The 20217-nt window shown below is 38.3% G+C and overlaps 1 protein-coding gene across 3 annotated transcripts in view; it reads left to right on the forward strand.

The window, feature by feature from the left end:
- Positions 1-7457: 7457 nt before the first annotated feature.
- TENM1 (teneurin transmembrane protein 1) overlaps positions 7458-20217 on the forward strand; it is a gene marked incomplete at both ends in the record, with an annotated part of 588520 nt that continues 575760 nt past the window's right edge. For all 3 annotated transcript variants that reach the window (XM_081221281.1, XM_081221282.1, XM_081221283.1), the window contains one exon: positions 7458-7674. In XM_081221281.1, coding sequence (XP_081077407.1) covers positions 7458-7674 — 217 coding nt within the window. The remainder of the gene's footprint in view (positions 7675-20217) is intronic.

The raw sequence follows: 20217 nt of genomic DNA on the forward strand, positions 1-20217 counted from the left end.
CTGTGTCTGTGTGTGAGTTTTGGAGTCCAAATTCCCTAAGCAGCAATGGGGAATACAAAATTAGAGTGTCTAAAATAATTGGTCTAGAATTCTAGATGTTTTCCTTTTAAAGTCATTTTCCAGATTAGAGTCTTTTGTGGAGTCTGGCAACAACACCAACTTAGCCATTCACTAATTCTTCTCTCTCCCTGCTTGTCTCATGTGATCTAGCATCCATATCCATAAAAGTGTTTAGAGTTTTTATCCAAAAATAATGAGAAAAAATAGACACAAGAAGCCAGAGGAAAACAGAGCATCTACAGAAAGAGATGTGAGATTAATCATCACTATTTAGTTGTGGAATTAAATGACTTCCATTTTTCTTTTTCAAAATGGCCTAAAGAGCCTCCTGAGGCAATGGGAGGAAATCCACTGCAGCTGTTCTCACAACTGAGTCAAATCAGTTTTAGAGGAATATTTTTCCAGGAGGGACCTTTCATGCTTCCATTGTAAGACTTTAAAAGCACTAATAGAACAATTAGGTTAAACAAACTCATGTGAACCAATGCGGTAAACAGAATTTCATTTCAACTCTTGAGTATTATCTCTTTGATATAATAGGATATCTATGTACCACAAAAGCAGTCTATTTCTAAAGGTATCATTTCCTGGATAAGAAGCCCCATATGCAGTACATAAAATTCTCAGCCTATCTCCTGAAAAATGATGATTTATTTCTCTTTTTATTTACTAAAATGTTATAGCAGTATCCATGAGATACCATAATACCTGGCCAATTCCATAACAAAGCAAACTAGTGCTTTAGGCTTTATGTACCTATCTAGGCTCTCATCATACACATATTGGTAGGTTTTCTTTTTTTTTAAATAATAGAATTCAGTCAAACTACAATTCATTTGGTGTATAAGTAAATGGAGTCAATCAAACAGCTGCTGGGTAGTTAGATACTAACAGATTGTCTTCAGAAAGGCTCTTGGTTTTATCAAGTTTGTCATATTTTTCTAAAGCATCTAAAGCAACTGATTTATGTCCAGCCAGTGATCATGCTTTCCTCTTAGTATAAAGTTCATTCATCTAAAAAGGACAAAAATAAAAAGGGCAAACAACAAACTATGAAAGGCAGTTTCAGCAAATATTATAAAGGCTTAATTTATTTGCCATATTGTACCAATATAGTTTAATTTTTTAAAAACTCACTAAGGACCCCAGTAGATAAATGCACAAAAGCCATAAATAGTTCACAAAAGAGGATAAAGAACTAGCAAACACATGCAGAGGAAATATTCAACATCACTAATAATCAAGGAAATGCAAAGTAAAAGTGAAGATACCTTTAATTTACTTATTTCAAGTAGACATTAAAAATTAATACTCAAAGTTGACAAGGGTACAGCAAAAGGAGAGTGTTCCCATACATTGCTAATAGCAGGGTAAATCATTATAATCCTCCAAACCTTTTGACTCATTAATTCAACTTCTTGGAATCTACCCTAAGGAAATAATAAAAAATATCAAAGATGTTCATGTTATTTTTATTTGACTCCAGTTAGAATACTTGTAAATAGAAAGGGAAGAATATAAATACCCAATAATAGGGGAATGGGTGTGTAAATTACGGTACATCCACACTACACTGCTATTAAAAATGATGGTTACACAAATTCTACAGAAACATGCAAAAAACATCTACTGTGAAGGAAACAACATGAAAAAAAAATGTGTATATTATGACTGTAAAGAAATGGGCCAGAATGACAGCAGTCACTCTTACAGGCTGGTAGGATTATGGGGGAGATTCCTCCCTCAATTTTGCAAAGATGCAAGTGATCATGTTACTTTTAAAGCTTCCCCCCGCCCCCCAACAGTTCACTACTTAAATGTTTCTTAAGAAAAACAGACAGGTGAGAGAAGAATCAGCCAAGAATTCACATTTACTTCCTAAGTCCAATGTCTTCTGAGTCAGTCAATCTGCATTAAAATAAAAGGTCCTTATTAAGGGAAATTATTGTAATAATTCCAAAGAGTATGATCCCCCTTTTGCTAGCTGTTCTCCAGGTACTTGGTGGCCTCATTTGGTCTTGTCTGGTGTGCTATGAAGGCCTGTTTTCCTTGGGCAATATGCTCTGTACCCTTTAATTTTTTTTCTAGGGTGGAGTGAGCCTTTTTGGTGAAAGCCCCAACAGTTGCTATGAGTAGGACAAGTCTGTTTTCCGATTTGAGAGGGCAGCCATATATGATAAAGAACAAGATATGGAAAGAAAGTAACAGGAATAGAGGAAGAGGAAGAGAGGTTATCCTCAATGCATAGATGTATACACAGACCCACGGATTCAAAAGCAGTATTTTACTTAAACTACCCTATAATAGATTGGAATGAGTATGAAGGGTTGGGAAAAGGGAGGGGAAAGAAAGGAAGGCAAGCTGATAGGAGGAGGAGTGATAAATAATGTAAACTTGGCTTTGAATATACCCACCATTTTGGGGGGCAATCAATTTAAGCTTCCCTTCAATTTCATATACAATCATGGGATTTTAGAGCTGGAAGAGCTCTTTGAGATAATCTAATCTCCTTTTATATTTAGGTAAACTAGAGGCCCCGAGAGAGGGAAGATGATGTACCTTAGGCCAGTATTCCAGATATTCTTCTGAAAGACAAAGTGGAATAGTGATCAAGAGTGTGGCCTTTGGAGACAGATTGTATGAATTGAAATCTCAGCTCTCCTGCTTACTAGCTGTGTGACCTTGGGCAAGTCACCTAACTGTTCTGTTCCTTGGTTTTCTTTATAAAATTGGTATAAAAGTAGTACCTACCTCATAGGGTGCTATAAGAATGAAAAGAGGTAATATATGAAAAGCATTTACAACAGTGTCTGGTAGACCTGATACCTGGTAACTGCTGTGAGTTAGCTGCTGCTGGGGCAGCTGCTGCTTTTGTTGTGATAATCCTGCCATTCCAAGGCCAGTGATTTCCCCATACTAAATTGTCTCTCCATAGCCTTATGTGACTAAAGAAATAAACATAAAACCTCCTTGGGTCTCCTCTGAAGTCACCTTGGAGTTTATCTTGTTAGCAAGTAGAAAGTGGAAAACATGAGGGTAAACCACAGGTGGTGACATTTGAATTTATACTATGTGATCTATCTGAATGGATCTTCTGCAGTAGCAAAGATAATTGACTTCTTTGTTGTTTACTCTGTTACATTAGCAGCATGCATTTACCTACACAATTGCTTTTTTAAAAAAGTTTATCATTATCAAAATAATAGAGAAATTAAAAATTATTTTGATGTGAATTGCATTATATGTACCTTTGGTTTTTCTACGAGTTGATAATGTCATCATCGTGTCTAAATGACATTGGCTTGTCAGTGGACCTCCAGGCACTGAATGAAAAAGTCAGTTAAGCAGATATGAACCTATTCTTTACCTTAGAGTATTTAGAACAGCATCTTTTCAGAATTATTGTGTTTTCAAACTTTGTTACATTTAAAATATTAATCTCTTTCTTAATGTTTTACCACTTTTATTTTCAAAAGGTGAACTAGTTTTGAGTAACGTCAAGCTCTGTCTCTCAAGACCTTGGTAAATCTCACAGTTGTATACTTTCACAGCTCTAGGCACACGATTATGTATGCCTCCGTATCATGTGTCTAAAGAGAGCTGGAGTATATCTTCTGCCATCTCTGTCCACTGACGTAGATTTTAACATAAGAAATTGTGGTTGAGGGCCAGGGAACAGGGAAAGATTATTTTCTCTTGGTTTTTACCAATTTGTGGTGTAAGATTGTTTCCAAGGGACACTCAATGATTATAGCTGTGAATAGCTGTGATTAGAACTTCAAGAATGGTTCAGAATGGCTATAGGAATCTCTCTCTCTCTCTCTTCTCATCTCATTTTCATGTTGCAAGTACACATACTGAGGGAAAGAAGAATGTCTAGATTTCCATACATAAAAATACAGGTGATTTTAACATGATAAATCATAGTAACTAAAGCACAACGTTAGGCATTAGAAGTGAGATGTTTTTCATTTTTAAATTTAACTTGTCAGGTTCGAGTGGTGTAAATTTATAACCAGCTGAGGCTTAAGAGGGAGCATTATTTTGGCCATACCTCTGCTGTGTTAATCCCAAGCAGAGTGAACCAAAGATTTTACTGAAAGAGCAAGTGAGAGATCGGAAGTGTGCTTTAGAAAATAAAATAATATCTATTTATCTCCTTATGATAACATTTTATCAAGCATGTTACTGTTATTTTTAATTATAAGGTCCTTGATTGATATTTTTGCATTATCAATGGCCTTATGTGGAAAATAACTCTCCACCCCTGCTCAGTAAACTTTCAGTCTTTAATGAACAAAGAACTGTATGTGTTGGTTACAATGAAGTGAAGTGAATTTTATTGATGCCTCCTTTTCTGGGTGAAAGTCCAATCTTCAGCTGCAACAATGCATCTCGGGAAGTCTGCTATTGGTACATTTCTCACTTTGCACTGTTTGTAGCTAAGTCAAGGTCTAAAATCCAGGCAACTGTTTACTTTCTGAAGAATATGCTATGGGAACCTAAGAAGAAAGAGATTAAAATTGGCTTTAGGGGCTCAATGGAATTTCAGTGGTTGTGGTGATGGTGTTAGTGATGAACAAATAAGCAGTCCTTTCCCAATATCTTCATCTTTGGTGCTCAAACGTTACTTTGTCTTTTTTTTTTTTTTTTTTTTGAGTCATTTCATTCTGCTTTGTAGTAGAGTTGTTTATTTATCACTTATATTACATAACAACTGTGAGTTCCTTGGGGGCAGAGACTATGGCCTATTCATTTCTATATTCTCTCTGGCCCCTCTTGTGAGTCTTGGCAATGGTTTATTCACTTCATTTAACAGGTATTGATCAAAGGTCTACTATATGCAAGGCACTGTGCTCATTTTGGGGATATAGGAATGAATAGAACAGATAAAAATATCTACCTTCATAGAGGTTGCATTTTAGAGGGGAGAGACAGGTGGCAGACAATAAACAAAATATACAGTATATCATTTAGTGACAAGTGCTATGAAAGACAGGAAGGAGGATGAGAAATGATACTTTTCAGCGGTTCACAATGAGAGATTGCAAAGGCCCTGAGGTGGAATCGTGCCTGGTATTTTTGGAAACAGCAAGAAGGCTAATACATCTAGAGTGCATGAGATGGGGGAAATATCAGAGGATGAGTTTGGAGATGTTAGGGGAGGGAGAGGTGGACATTGTAGGGGTCCACCTAGGTCATTGTAAGGATTTCAGCTTTTATCTTAAAGGAAATAGGGTGCCATTGCTACTTGGTCATTGTAAGAATTTCAGCTTTTATTTTAAAGGAAATAGGGTGCCATTGCTACTTTTGAGCCAAGAAGAGACATGATACGACTTAGATTTACAAGCTTCATTCTGGCTGGAGTGTGGGGAACGTGCTATAAGGGACTGATGGTGTAGCAGCGGATCAATTAGGAGGCTACTGCAATAATCCTGGTGTGGTAGTGGGGAAGTGGAGAGACGTTGTTGGATTCTGGATATATTTCAAAGGTAACACCTACAGGATGAACTGATGGATTGCATGTGGGATGTGAAAGACAGGAATCAAGGATGACTTCAAGTAGTGTGGCCTGAGCAAACAGAAGAATGAAGTTGCCATTTGCCAAGGTGGAGAAGACTATGAAAGGAGCAGTTTTGGGAAGGGAAGCAGTTTTGAACATAGTAAGTTTGAGATGCCTTTTAGATATCCAAGTAGAGACACTGAGTAAGCAGTTGGATATTCAAGTCTATGGCTCAGGGGAGGGACCTATGCTGGAGCTACAGATTGGGGGACTGTGAGTATATAGTCAGTATGTGAAGCCATGAGATGGCATGAGCTTAGATTATTGTCGAATCATCAGTATATATTCATTTATAATACTTTATCTGCTTTCTCTCCAAGGATGCTCAACTCTGCTGTCAATTCAACCAAGCTAGGTGTCTCCGTGGGCCACTTAATGGAATTGGTAGATTCAGGAGTTAAATAGTTCTTACTATGTATGTGCCTAGGGTAGTGCTAAGTGGTATGGGGGACATAAAGAGGAATAAGACTCAGAGTCTGCCTTCAAGGACCTGGTTAGGGAACTAAGGCTTCAACTGGTGAAACTTTGCTCATTACTACGAAGCATTATGTACCACTGAATGCATATCAGCCAATCGATGAGCTTTATTGAGTGATTTCAGTGTTCTTTTTTCTGTACATGCAATAGAAATTCCAAAAAGTGAGATACTGTACATGATAAAGGAGCCACTATCTAGATGCCTGAAGATTTCTTTGACAATGCATATGGTGAAGAGCTGAAGAAGAATAAGGGTGTCATTTTCACTGCAAAATAAAATCATGGCATTATTTGGTTTCAAGCTAGGTTTCTTTAACATTGTATGAAAGGACCAAGTTGCAGAGTTGCAACAGTGGATGAAAATGATGATAAAATAATGCAGAGAATGAAAATAAGGACATTTTGACAGGACTTTAAACTTTTCAGAGGACTTTGACATCTCAGGTGGCGTTTGATCTTCTCAAACCACTCTGGGCTAAGTAAGGTGGATAATGCCTCTATGGGTCTTAAGAGCCTTAGTGGCTCCTAGCTCAGCATTCTGTGGGGAAGGGGGGTTCTTTCCGTGATTTATCATGAAGTGTTAAATCTCTGTTTCTAAACCCAATTTAGATCCTGCTGTTCCTACACCAGTATACTCACCAGAAGTGTTGTTTATATCCTCTCGGTACTATGAAGAACAAAAGTTTACCACCACCTAACTCATTAAAAATGCTCTGCAAGCCTGAGGCGCAGAAGCCACAGTATGAACACAGAGAGCTCAGTCCCCCTTAAGGACACTTTATTTCATGAGCCTCTCTAACTCAGAATCATTCTCTTCCTCAGAGCCCCTTTCTTAAATGCAATATTAAACCAGAGGCAAGTATGTGTTTTTTTCTGAATGTAGTTCTCTTACCAGTTTTCATTTCAGATGTAGGATGTGCTGGGTTAATATTTGTACTTCTGGCCACTTTCAAGTCTTATCATGTTTTTTTAATCTGACCACAGACTTTAACATTAAAATCATGCACACACCATAGAGCAACGCTGTCCTTTATTTGCCTTTCAATACAAATATTTTTGAAGGCTCTCTTTCACCTTGAGTATTTTCTAATACTGCTACCTCCAGCTTAATCCTAACTGCTTGACAAGGTATGCGTGTAACACAGTGTTATTATTGCCTCCGGCTAGCTTCATGTCATCTAGTTTGTCTTTTGCTCCCCTCCTTTGATAGTATTATCAGGACCAATTGTGCATCGGCCAGATGCATTTTCTCACAAAAGGACAAATCTAAGACTTGTGTTTTTCCCTCTTTCTTTCAGGACTGCTTACATTAAAGGAGTTCCTTTTTTTTCATGAAACTGAGCTTGCTTAATCAGAGATGGAGCAAACAGACTGCAAACCCTATCAGCCTCTGTCAAAAGTCAAGCATGAAATGGACCTAGCTTATACTAGTTCTTCCGATGAGAGTGAAGATGGAAGAAAACCAAGGCAGTCATACAACTCCAGAGAAACTCTGCATGAGTATAACCAAGAGCTGAGGATGAATTACAATAGCCAGAGTAGGAAGAGGAAGGAAGTAGAGAAATCTACTCAAGGTATGTTTTTACTGGATTTTTATAGCTAATATTATTTCTCATTAGGGAATGTTTGTATACATAAACATAGGTTTCAAAAACAAATTTGCTGATGTTAACTGGTTAATAATTCGCGCTACTTACATATGCTTAGTGAATCTGTTTCATATGCCAATCCAGCTGAGGTTGTCCAATTGTGCATGAATTTGGATGCAACAATCCTCTTATCAGAGCATTCAAAATTTGTCTAATCCTACAAATAGCCATTTACAGACCGAAGGATAAATAATTTATAGTAAGATGAAAAGTAAACAGCTAAGTGCTTTTCAAGCCATTGCCTATATGGGACAAAAGTCTCAAATAAATATTGGGCATCTAAAAGAGCTTTAAAAAGGTTAGTGGGGACTACCAAGCAAAGGTCGAGAAAGTTTGTCCACAGAATGCTGAAACCTTGTGCAACACAGTCCTAAGGGAAGGTAAGAATTGGTTGGACCCCTTCCTACCACAGCCATAATGTGGGGCATATCCTTTGGACAGCCTTGGTTTTTCAATTATGGATTGACAAGACAGTTTCTAATAAATAGAAAACAGGTAGATAGAAATATTATTTCCTTATTTCTTTTCAATTGATAGATACACGGTATTAGACTATTTTAACTACACAGGGAAAAAAAGATACTGACATTGGCACAGGTTACTTTTTTAAGAAAAGAATAAGTCTGTGTTGAGATTTAAAAAAAAATTAATTGGATTATCTAGATCAGTGGTTCTCAAAGCATGGACCCTGGACCAGCAGGAACAGCATCACCCACAGACTTGTTAGAAAGGCAAATTCTCAGGGACCACAACAAATCATGTAAAGTGTGGTTATTACAAATGAAAATTGCTGTATTCTAATTAGCATTGGAACCTTATGTTAGAAAAACTTTAAATGGAGCCACAGATTTAAGATATTCATACCAACATTTAGATATACACTAAATGTCTATATTAACTATGTTACTCATTTTTTAGCTCTTAACATACTTGCTAAAGGTCTTATATCTGTCTTTTCAAGTAATTCATTTTAATCTTCCCTATTTATTCAGCTAAAGACTGAAACTTTGTTATGAGTAATTTTATTCTTCTGCGTAACTGGAAATTGGAAAATGTCTTCTTATGGGAATTTTTTTGGGGGTGTTCTATTATGCTTTAAGAAATGTGTAGTTACCATTAAAATATTTCTCTATTAAGTTTGTCTTTACAGAATATGAACTTACAATTGAGACTAGTGGCTTATGGAATTGGAGTGTAGAGTGCTTGACCTAATAATGTTGTGAATTTAAATAAGAACGTATTTCTGGTGACAGTTTATTCTAAAAGTATAAGCAATTTTATATTAAGTCAATGTAAAGAGCTAGCCAGCCTCGGATTTTGTCTCTCTGCATTGTGATCAAAATGAATTTTGAGACGAGAGAAGTTTGTCCTTAAAGATGTCATCCTCATTTCCTTTTAATAACCTATTATTACTCAATAAGCTTATTTTTTAACATCTTTACTGGAGTATAATTGCTTTACAATGTTGTGTTAGTTGCTGCTGTATAACACAGTGAATCAGCTATATGTATACATATATCCCCATTTCTCCTCCCTCTTGTGTCTCACTCCCACACTCCCTATCCCACCCCTGTAGCTGGTCACAAAGCACCGAGCTGATCTCGCTGTGCTATGCGGCTGCTTCCCACTAGCTATCTATTTTACATTGGGTAGTGTATATATGTCCATGACACTCTCTCACTTCGTCCCAGCTTACCCTTCCCCATTCCCGTGTCCTCAAGTCCATTCTCTATATCTGCATCTTTATTCCTGTCCTGCCCCAAGGTTCTTCAGAACCATTTTTTTTTTAGATCCATATATATGTGTTAGCATACGGTATTTGTTTTTCTCTTTCTGACTTACTTCACTCTGAATGACAGACTCTAGGTCCATCCACCTCACTACAAATAACTCAATTTCGTTTCCTTTTATGGCTGAGTAATATTCCATTGTATATATGTGCCACATCTTCTTTATCCATTCATCTGTCGATGGACACTTAGGTTGCTGCCATGACCTGGCTATTGTAAATAGGGCTGCAATGAACATTGTGATACATGACTCTTTTTGCATTATGGTTTTCTGAGGGTATATGCCCAGTAGTGCGATTGCTGGGTCATATGGTAGTTCTATTTTTAGTTTTTTAAGGAACCTCCACACTGTTCTCCATAGTGGCTGTATCAATTTACATTCCCACCAACAGTGCAAGAGGGTACCCTTTTCTCCACACCCCGACCAGCATTTATTGTACATTTTTTGATGACGGCCATTCTGACCGGTGTGAGGTGACGCCTCATTGTAGTTTTGATTTGCATTTCTCTAATGATTAATGATGTTGAGCATCCTTTCATGTGTCTGTTGGCGATCTGTATATCTTCTTTGGAGAAATGTGTATTTAGGTCTTTTGCCCATTTTTGGATTGGGTTGTTTGTTTTTTTGATATTGAACTGCATGAGCTGCTTGTAAATTTTGGAGATTAATCCTTTGCCAGTTGATTCATTTGCAAATATTTCCTCCCATTCTGAGGGTTGTCTTTTTGTCTTGTTTATGGTTTCCTCTGCTGTGTAAAAGCTATTAAGTTTCATTAGGTCCCATTTGTTTATTTATGTTATTATGTCCATTTCTCTAAGAGGTGGGTCAAGAAGGATCTTGCTGTGATTTATGTCATAGAGTGTTCTGCTTATGTTTTCCTCTAAGAGTTTGATAGTGTCTGGCCTTACATTTAGGTCTTTAATCCATTTTGAGTTTATTTTTGTGTATGGTGTTAGGGAGTGTTCTAATTTTATTCTTTTACATGTAGCTGTCCAGTTTTTCCCAGCACCACATATTGAAGAGGCTGTCTTGTCTACATTGTATTTTCTTGCCTCCTTTATCAAAGATAAGGTGACCATAAGTGCATGGGTTTATCTCTGGGCTTTCTATCCTGTTCCATTGATCTATTTTTCTGTTTTTGTGCCAGTACCATACTGTCTTGATTACTGTAGCTTTGTAGTATAGTCTGAAGTCAGGGAGCCTGATTCCTCCAGCTCCATTTTTCTTTCTCAAGATTGCTTTGGCTATTCGGGGTCTTTTGTGTTTCCATACAAATGGTGAAAATTTTTTTTTAGTTCTGTGGAAAATGCCAGTGGTAGTTTGATAGGGATTGCATTGAATCTGTAGATTGCTTTGGGTACTATAGTCATTTTCACAATGTTGATTCTTTCAATCCAAGAACATGGTATATCTCTCCATCTGTCTGTATCATCTTTAATTTCTTTCATCAGTGTCTTATAGTTTTCTGCATACAGGTCTTTTGTCTCCTTAGGTAGGTTTATTCCTAGATATTTTATTCTTTTTGTTGCAGTGGAAAATGGGAGTGTTTCCTTAATTTCTCTTTCAGATTTTTCATCATCAGTGTATAGGAATGCAAGTGATTTCTGTGCATTAATTTTGTATCTTGCGACTTTACCAAATTCCTTGTTTAGCTCTAGTAGTTTTCTGGTGGCAGCTTTAGGATTCTCTATGTATAGTATCTTTTATCTGCAAACAGTGACAGTTTTACTTCTTCTTTTCTGATTTGGATTCCTTTTATTTCTTTTACTTCTCTGATTGCTGTGGCTAAAACTTCCAAAACTATGTTGAATAAAAGTGGTGAGAGTGGGCAACCTTGTCTTGTTCCTGATCTTAGAGTAAATGGTTTCAGTTTTTCACCACTGAGAACGATATTGGCTGTGGGTTTGTCATATATGGCCTTTATTATGTTGAGGTGTGTTCCCTATATGCCTACTTTCTGGAGGGTTTTTATCATCTTTGGGAGTTGAATTTTGTTGAAAGCTTTTTCTGCATCTATTGGGATTAGTATATGGTTTTTATTCTTCAGTTTGTTAATATGGTGTATCACTTTGATTGATTTGCGTATATTGAAGAATCCTTGCATTCCTGGGATAAACCGCACTTGATCATGGCATATGATCTTTTTAATGTGCTGTTGGATTCTGTTTGCTAGTATTTTGTTGAGGAATTTTTTTTTTTTTATTGGTACACGGGCCCCTCACTGTTGTGGCCTCTCCCGTTGTGGAGCACAGGCTCCTTGTTGAGGATTTTTGCATCTATGTTCATCAGTGATATTTGCCTCTAGTTTTCTTTTTCGGTGACATCTTTGTCTGGTTTTGGTATCATGGTGTTGGTGGCCTCGTAGAATGAGTTTGGGCGTATTCCTCCCTCTGCTATATTTTGGAAGAGTTTGAGAAGGATGGGTGTTAGCTCTTCTCTCAATGTTTGATAAAATTCGCCTGTGAAGCCACCTGGTCCTGGGCTTTTGTTTGTTGGAAGGTTTTTCATCACAGTTTCAATTTCAGTGCTTGTGATTGGTCTGTTTATATTTTCTATTTCTTCTTGGTCCAGTCTTGGAAGGCTGTACTTTTCTAAGAATTTGTCCATTTCTTCCAGGTTGTCCATTATATTGGCATTTAGTTACTTGTACTAATCCCTCATGATCCTTTTTATTTCTGCAGTGTCAGTTGTTACTTCTCCTTTTTCATTTCTAATTCTGTTGATTTGAGTCTTCTCCCTTTTTTTCTTGATGAGTCTGGCTAGTGGTTTATTATATTCTCAAAGAAACAGCTTTTGGTTTTATTGATCATTGCTATTGTTTCCTTCATTTCTTTTTCATTTATTTCTGATCTGATCTTTATGATTTCTTTCCTTCTGCGAACTTTGGGGGGTTTTTGTTCTTCTTTCTCTAATTGCTGTAGGTGTAAGGTTAGGTTGTTTATTTGAGATTTTCTTGTTTCTTGAGGTAGGATTGTATTGCCATAAACTTCCCTCATAGAACTGCTTTTGCTGCATCCCATAGGTTTTGGGTCATTGTGTTTTCATTGTCATTTGTTTCTAGGTATTTTTTGATTTCTTCAGTGATCTTTTGGTTATTTAATAGCATATTGTTTAGCCTCCATGTGTTTTTATTTTTTACAGTTTTTTTCCTGTAATTGACATCTAGTCTCGTGACCTTGTGGTTGGAAAAGATACTTGATATGATTTCGACGTTTTTAAATTTACCAAGGCTTGATTTGTGACCCAAGATATGATCTATCCTGGAGAATATTCCATGAGCATTTGAGAAGAAAGTGTATTCTGTTGTTTGTGGATGGAATATCCTATAAATCTCAGTTACCTCCATCTTGTTTAATGTATCATTTAAAGCTTGTGTTTCCTTATTTATTTTCATTTTGGATGATCTGTCCATTGGTGAAAGTGGGGTGTTAAAGTCCCCTACTATGATTGTGTTACTGTCCATTTCCCCTTTTATGGCTGTTAGCATTTGCCTTATGTATTGAGGTGCTCCTATGTTGGGTGCAAAAATATTTACAATTGTTATATCTTCTTTTTGGATTGGTCCCTTGATCATTATGTAGTGTCCTTTTTTGTCTCTTGTAATAGTCTTTATTTTAACGTCTATTCTGTCTTATTTGAGAATTGCTACTCCAGCTTTCTTTTGATTTCCATTTGCATGGAATATCTTTTTCCATCCCCTCACTTTCAGTCTGTATGTGTCCCCAGGTCTGAAGTGGGTCTCTTATAGATGGCATATATATGGGTGTTGTTTCTGTATCCATTCAGCCAGTCTATGTCTTTTGGTTGGAGCATTTAATCCATTTACATTTAAGGTAGTTATCGACATGTATATTCCTATTACCATTGTCTTAACTGTTTTGGGTTTGTTATTGTAGGTCTTTTCCTTCTCATGTGTTTCCTGCCTAGAGAAGTTCGTTTAGCATTTGCTATAAAGGTGGTTTGGTGGTGCTGAATTCTGTTAGCTTTTGCTTGTCTGTAATGTTTTAATTTCTCCGTCAAATCTGAATGAGGTCCTTGATGTGTAGAGTAATTTTAGTTGTAGGTTTTTCCCTTTCATCACTTTAAATACATCCTGCCACTCCCTTCTGGCTTGCACAGTTTCTGCTGAAAGATCAGCTGTTAACCCTATGGGGATTCCCTTGTATGTCATTTGTTGTTTTTCCCTTGCTGCTTTCATTATTTTTTCTTTGTATTTATTTTTTGATAATTTGATTAATATTTGTCTTGGCATGTTTCTCCTTTGATTTATCCTATATGGGACTCTCTGCACTTATTGGACTTGATTGACTATTTCCTTTCCCATATTAGGGAAGTTTTCATCTATAATCTCTTCCAATATTTTCTCAGTCCCTTTCTTTTTCTCTTCTTCTTCTGGCACCCCTATAATTCGAATGTTTGTCCATTTAATGTTGTCCCAGTGGTCTCTGAGATGGTCCTCAATTCTTTGCATTCTTTGTTCTTTTTTCTGCTCTGTGGTAGTTATTTCCACTATTTTATCTTCCTGGTCACCCATCCTTTCTTCTGCCTCAGTTATTCGGCTATTGATTCCTTTTAGAGAATTTTTAATTTCATTTTTTGTGTTGTTCATCATTGTTTGTTTGCTCTTTAGTTCTTCTAGGTCCTTGTTAAATGTTTCTTGTTTTTTCTCCATTCTATTTCCAATATTTTGTATATCTTTACTATCATTACTCTTATTTCTTTTTCAGGTAGACTGCCTGTTTCCTCCTCATTTGATTGGTCTGGTGGGTTTTTACTTCGCTCCTTCATCTGCTGTGTATTTCTCTGTCTTCTCATTTTGCTTAACTTACTGTGTTTGGGGCTCTCCTTTTCACAGGCTGCAGGTTCTTAGTTCCCATAGTTTTTGATGTCTGCCCCCAGTGGGTAAGTTTGGTTCAGTGAGTTTTGTAGGCTTCCTGGTGGGGGGGACTCGTGCCTGTGTTCTGGTGGATGAGGCTGGATCTTTTCTTTCTGGTGGGCAGGACTGCTTCCAGTGGTGTGTTTTGGGCTATCTGTGACCTTAGTATGGTTTTAGGCAGCCTCTCTGCTAATGGGTAGGGTTGTGTTCCTGTCTTGCTATTTGTTTGGCATGGGGTGTCCAGCACTGGTTCTTGTTGGTCGCTGAGTGGAGCTGGGTCTTACTGTTGAGACAGAGATCTCTGGGAGAGCTCTCACTGCTTGATATTATGTGGGGCCAGGAGGTCTCTCATGGTCCATTGTCCTGAACTCAGCTCTCCCACCTCAGAGTCTCAGGCCTGACACCAGGCTGCAGCACCAAGACCCTGTCAGCCACATGGCTCAGAAGAAAAGGGAGAAAAAAAAAAAAAAGAAAGAAAGAAAGAAATAAAATAAAATAATTAAAATTTAACAAAAGTTTAAAAAGTAATTTAAAAAAAGGAAGAGAGCAACCAAACGCATAATCAAATCCACCAATGATAACAAGCGCTAAAAACTATACTAAGATAGACAAAAAAATCAGAAACTAGTGAGTCGTTTACAGCTAACCCCAAGTCTACAGTTGCTCCAAAAATCCACCGCCTCAATTTTGGGATGATTCGTTGTCTATTCAGGTATTCCACAGATACAGGGTACCTCAAGTTGATTGTGGAGATTTAATCCGCTGCTTCTGAGGCTGCTGGGAGAGATTTCCCTTGCTCTTCTTTGTTCGCACAGCTCCTGGGATTCAGCTTTGGATTTGGACCCGCCTCTGTGTGTAGGTCACCCTCTGAGGTCTGTTCTTCGCTCAGACAGGACGGGGTTAAAGGAGCGGCTGATTCAGGGGCTTTGGCTCACTCAGGCCGGGGGAGGGAGCAGTATGGAATGCAGGGCGAGCCTGTGGCGGCAGAGGCCAGTGTGACTTTGCAACAGCCTGAGGCGTGTCGTGTGCTCTCCCGGGGAAGTTGTCCCTGGATCACGGGACCCTGGCAGTGGCGGGCTGCACAGGCTCCCAGAGGGGAGGTGTGGAGAGTGACCTGTGCTTGCACACAGGCTTCTTCGTGGCTGCAGCAGCAGCCTTAGCATTTCATCCTGTCTCTGGTGCCCGTGCTGATAGCCGTGGCTTGAACCTGTCTCTGGATCTTGTTTAGGCGGTGCTCTGAATCCGCTCTCCTCGCGCATCCTGAAACAATGGTCTCTTGCCTATTAGGCAGGTCCAGACTTTTTCCCAGACTCCCTCCCGGCTAGCTGTGGCGCACTAGCCCCTTCAGGCTGTGTTCATGCAGCCAACCCCAGTCCTCTCCCCGTGATCCGACCGAAGCCCAAGCCTCAGCTCCCAGCCCCCGCCTGCCCCGGCGGGTGAGCAGACAAGCCTCTCGGGCTGGTGAGTGCTGGTTGGCACCGATCCTCTGTGCGGGAATCTCTCCTCTTTGCCCTCCACACCCGTGTTTCCGTGCTCTCCTCTGTGGCTCCGAAGCTTCCCACCCCCCCGGCCCACCCCCTATCTCCACCAGTGAAGGGGCTTCCTAGTGTGTGGAAACTTTTCCTCCTTCACAGCTCCCTCCCAGAGGTGCAGGTCCCATCCCTATTCTTTTGTCTCTGTTTTTTCTTTTGCCCTACCCAGGTACATGGGGGAGTTTCTTGCCTTTTGGGAGGTCTGAGGTCTTCTGCCAGCGTTCAGTAGGTGTTCTGTAGGAGATGTTCCACATGTAGATGTGTTTCTGATATATTTGTGGGGAGGAAGGTGATCTCCACTTCTTACTCCTCCACCATCTTGAAGTGCTCTCTACTCATTAATTTTTTATTTAGCACTTGCTGTGTGTTAGGCCTCAAGTCACATGCTGGGGATGGAGATGACCATGATAGTTTCTGCTTGTAGGAAACTCATATTGTGGTGGAGAAAATAGATATCCAACAAATCATTACAATTAAATGTAATAAGTACTTTTACAGATAAAGTGCTATGGAAGTACATGGGTGAGTCAGGGTCCATAGAAAGGTGATATTTGATCAAGGTCTTAACCTTTGAATAAGAGTTTACTAGGAAAAGGACATTCCAAGAGGGTAGATTAGCAGGTGCAAAAGCATAAAACTGTGAAAAGGCCTAGCATGATGAAACTTTCAATATGAAAAGAGTGAGGTGCCTTGGCGCCAGATGACAAAAAGTCTTGCATGCCCAATTTAGGAGTTCCTTTTTTTCCTTAAACTTTTTTTTTAAAAGCTTTTAAGTGATAGAGAATTTCATGGTGAATTATAATTTTTAGGATGATAATTGTAGAAGCGAATTGTAGATGTGTAAGCAGCCGTATAGAAGATTGATTGCAATTGGGGGAAATTGGGTGCAGGGAGACAATCTATGAAGGAACTGAATTAGCCCAGGGTAAGAATGGTGATGAATGTCTAAGCTCTGGCTGTATCAGTAGAGGTGAAGAAACATATTCAAGAGGTATTAGTGTGGTAGAATTGATAAGAGTAATTGATTACTTGTCGAGGTTGAAAGAGATAACAGAGTCAAGGATGACTAAATTTCAAGGTTGGAAAACTGGGAGGATGGCGATCCATTTACCAAGAGAAGTAAAATACGAGTGGGTTTGGAAGGGAAGAGAATGAGTTTCTTTCTGAACATGTTAAATTTAAGTTGCTTGGGTGGCATCCAGGTGGATTTTCTTGTCTAGCAGTTGTTAATGTGTGCCTAGAGTTCAGGAACGATCTGGACTGTTGATATAAGTAGATTTGAATTCACAGGTTTCTTATAGTAGGAGATGCCTGGGGATGGATGAGATTACCCAGGTAGAATGTGTAGAGTGAGACCTGAAAATAGTCAAGGACAAAAACCTGATTCTGTCATGAACTGAAATAAACATGTTTTCAACCTTTTTAAATTTTTACCTAGCACCATCCTTTGCTATATTGACTTATGTAAAATATAAAGATCCAGGAGGTGAAGGTCTAGAAACTTAGGGTCTTCTTGCCACTGACTTCATGATCTTTAGAGACACCTAGGAAGGAAAATATGTGCCTCTTTGGGGGAGAAATGAATTAACCTACACTAGGCAAAATTGTGGGTCCCATGATCATCTTTTTTGTGAAGTCTGGAATCCTCTTTGTTGTTCTAGTCCATATATTGCTACCTATGTGTAAAAAAAAATGTTGATTTTCACAAATATATGGTAGCATCTTGCATCAACCTAGCTAAAGGTGAGCCTGACATTTTTAAGGAGTAAAATTCTCAGAAAATCATTGAGTTTTAAGATAGGAAGGAAGAAAGGTAACATAGTGTTGATTGGGCACCTGCTCCAGTGACAGACACTGTGCTAGATGCCTTTTAAGCTCACCAGCTGTACAGCCTTAAGCAAGTTACTTTAGCCCTCTGAGCCTGTAAAGTTCACTGCGAAGTTGACTTCATCATCATCATCATCATCAACACCATAATGACAATAATAAAAATAAAAGTAGTAATAATAATAATAATAAAACTTGAAGAGTACCTGCTCTGTTCCAGGACTCTGCTACATGCTTAAATTTACTGCTCATGCATGCCTTATGAGATATGAAATGTTATCTCCAGTTTACCAATGAGGTAACTGAAGCTTGGAGAGAAGTACTTTTCGAGTTTCTGCAGCTAAGAAGTAGTAAGAGTTGGGTTTGGAAATCAAGTCTGTGACTCTCGTATGTACATCATGAGGTTGTGATGTGGATTAATTGTGATCATAAATGTGAAAGTTTTTAGGGACTCAGTAATTGTTAGTTTCCCTTCATTTCCTTCCCTAAAAGCCTTGTCAACGTCTTTGTGTTCCGATGACCAAGGGTTTAGGAGGTTTAAAAAGGCTTTCTGTTCTGATTTTCTTTAGTAAAGGGTAGATGGTATGCTATGTAATTTTTAATGAAATATTCCTGAGTCTGTTTGTTGTTTTCCACTTTTTAGGGAAGTTACTGTGTCATTCAATTCAGGGCTTGTTGGGGGGAAACACTAATAAGAGGAAATACTTGATCCCATTTGACAGTATCTTCATATTCTTATCTTTATTTGCCAAGAAAGCAGAATCCCCCCTCCACCATGTACACAGAGTGCTGGATTTTAAAACTGGTTTTCTTATTTTCCAAAAACTTTCGAATTAAGAGTTGGACACTAATCTAATATTATTCACAATTCTTTGCTAATAGGATGAATGAGGCTTAGGCAAGCTTACTTTATATGATTTTTGATAGGTCTAATAGCAGGGGTACATTTCCTGGAGGCACACAGGCTAGCAACTCTTCCCAAGCAGCCTCACTTCCAAGGGAGGCATCCGTTAACTAAGAAATTAGTAAAAAACAAATGGAAAAAAATATGGATATATAAATCAAGGATAATAATTTTAGTTATGAGAATTGCCCTATAATTTTTATAACAGGTAAGATTAGTTTTGAGTATAGCCGTTTTACTGAAAAGTAATTATGAATGAAAGTCACCCATGCATAAAAAAAGGTATAGGGAGGACCTATTACAAATCCCAGAAGATCGTAGACTCCTGAGATACTGCAGCTGACACAGACATTTCATTTCTCCCTTCTTAACGTCTCTTTTGTGGCTTCTCTTTCTCCTACTATGGTTTTTGTTTGTTTGGTTGTTTTCTGCTTTCTGTATTACAACCTAAACCTAAATCTCACATTATCGCCATCTGGTGGATAAAAACGAAAACTGCCAATCTGTATTTACCAAGATTACATGGGAGCAAAGCTTATCTGTCATCCATCTATCCATCCATCCATTTTTTCAGTTACTCATTTATGCATCAAACATTCATTTAGTGTCAACTGTTCCAGGTACTTTGTTAGGTGAATGCAGTTCATCTTGAAACAAATGGGCACAAGTGACTATTATTTTCCTCTTAATTGCCCCTGGCTAATAAGCCACTTCATCCCACAGCAGAAGCTGCTCAAACAGTATTGCCACTTGTGGGTTCAAGGTGTAGACAGAAGCCCAGATTTGAAAAGCACATTTCTTGACTCTTATTTCAAACACTTAGCAGTAGTATAAACTATTGTTGGCTGATGTCTAAACAGTTTGGATAACAGTCCCTACAAAAATTTTGAAAGAACTCAACCTCAGAATCTGTATTTATGTGGTAAATATCACAGATGTCAGGTGTAATATAATGTAGCAAGGCCTATGAAATGAAAATTTCAACAGCATTTGATCACCTGTGATGAATTTTATGCTGTAAGCATGTTATGCCTCTAGTTGTCACAAGTTTCTAGCATAAAAATCTATAATGACTGCCCCAAAAATTAAACTCTAAGAGAAAAGTAAGTTATTTAGCAACAACTCCAATTTGCTCATGTCTTTCAGCCAGCATAATTTGTTCATGAAAACTTAATCAATAAACAGTTATTTATGTAGCGTCTAAAACTGGTATGGGATATCAGCGGCACTTGTGCCACTGCTCTCTCTACCTGTCCCATGGCAGACATCCCTGATCAAACAGTGGTGCTCTTTCTTGTTGAGCCCAACTGCGGCCTCACATCTTTATCAACACAGCATTCCATGTAAACATTGTCAGTCAATTAGAGTTGGCAAGAGAGATGAAACCTATTTCCTATCTGTGGTCTGCTTATCTGTGCCAAGTTCTGTGTTAAACTCTGAAGATATAAATGAATAAGAAGCAATCTTTGCCCTCAAAGAATTCAGAGTACATTTAGGAAAGCAGGTATAAACCAGCTACAGTGCTGCAGTATGATTGA

Source organism: Mesoplodon bidens (assembly GCF_964165515.1).
Source record: "Mesoplodon bidens genome assembly, chromosome: X".
Lineage (NCBI taxonomy): Eukaryota > Metazoa > Chordata > Mammalia > Artiodactyla > Ziphiidae > Mesoplodon > Mesoplodon bidens.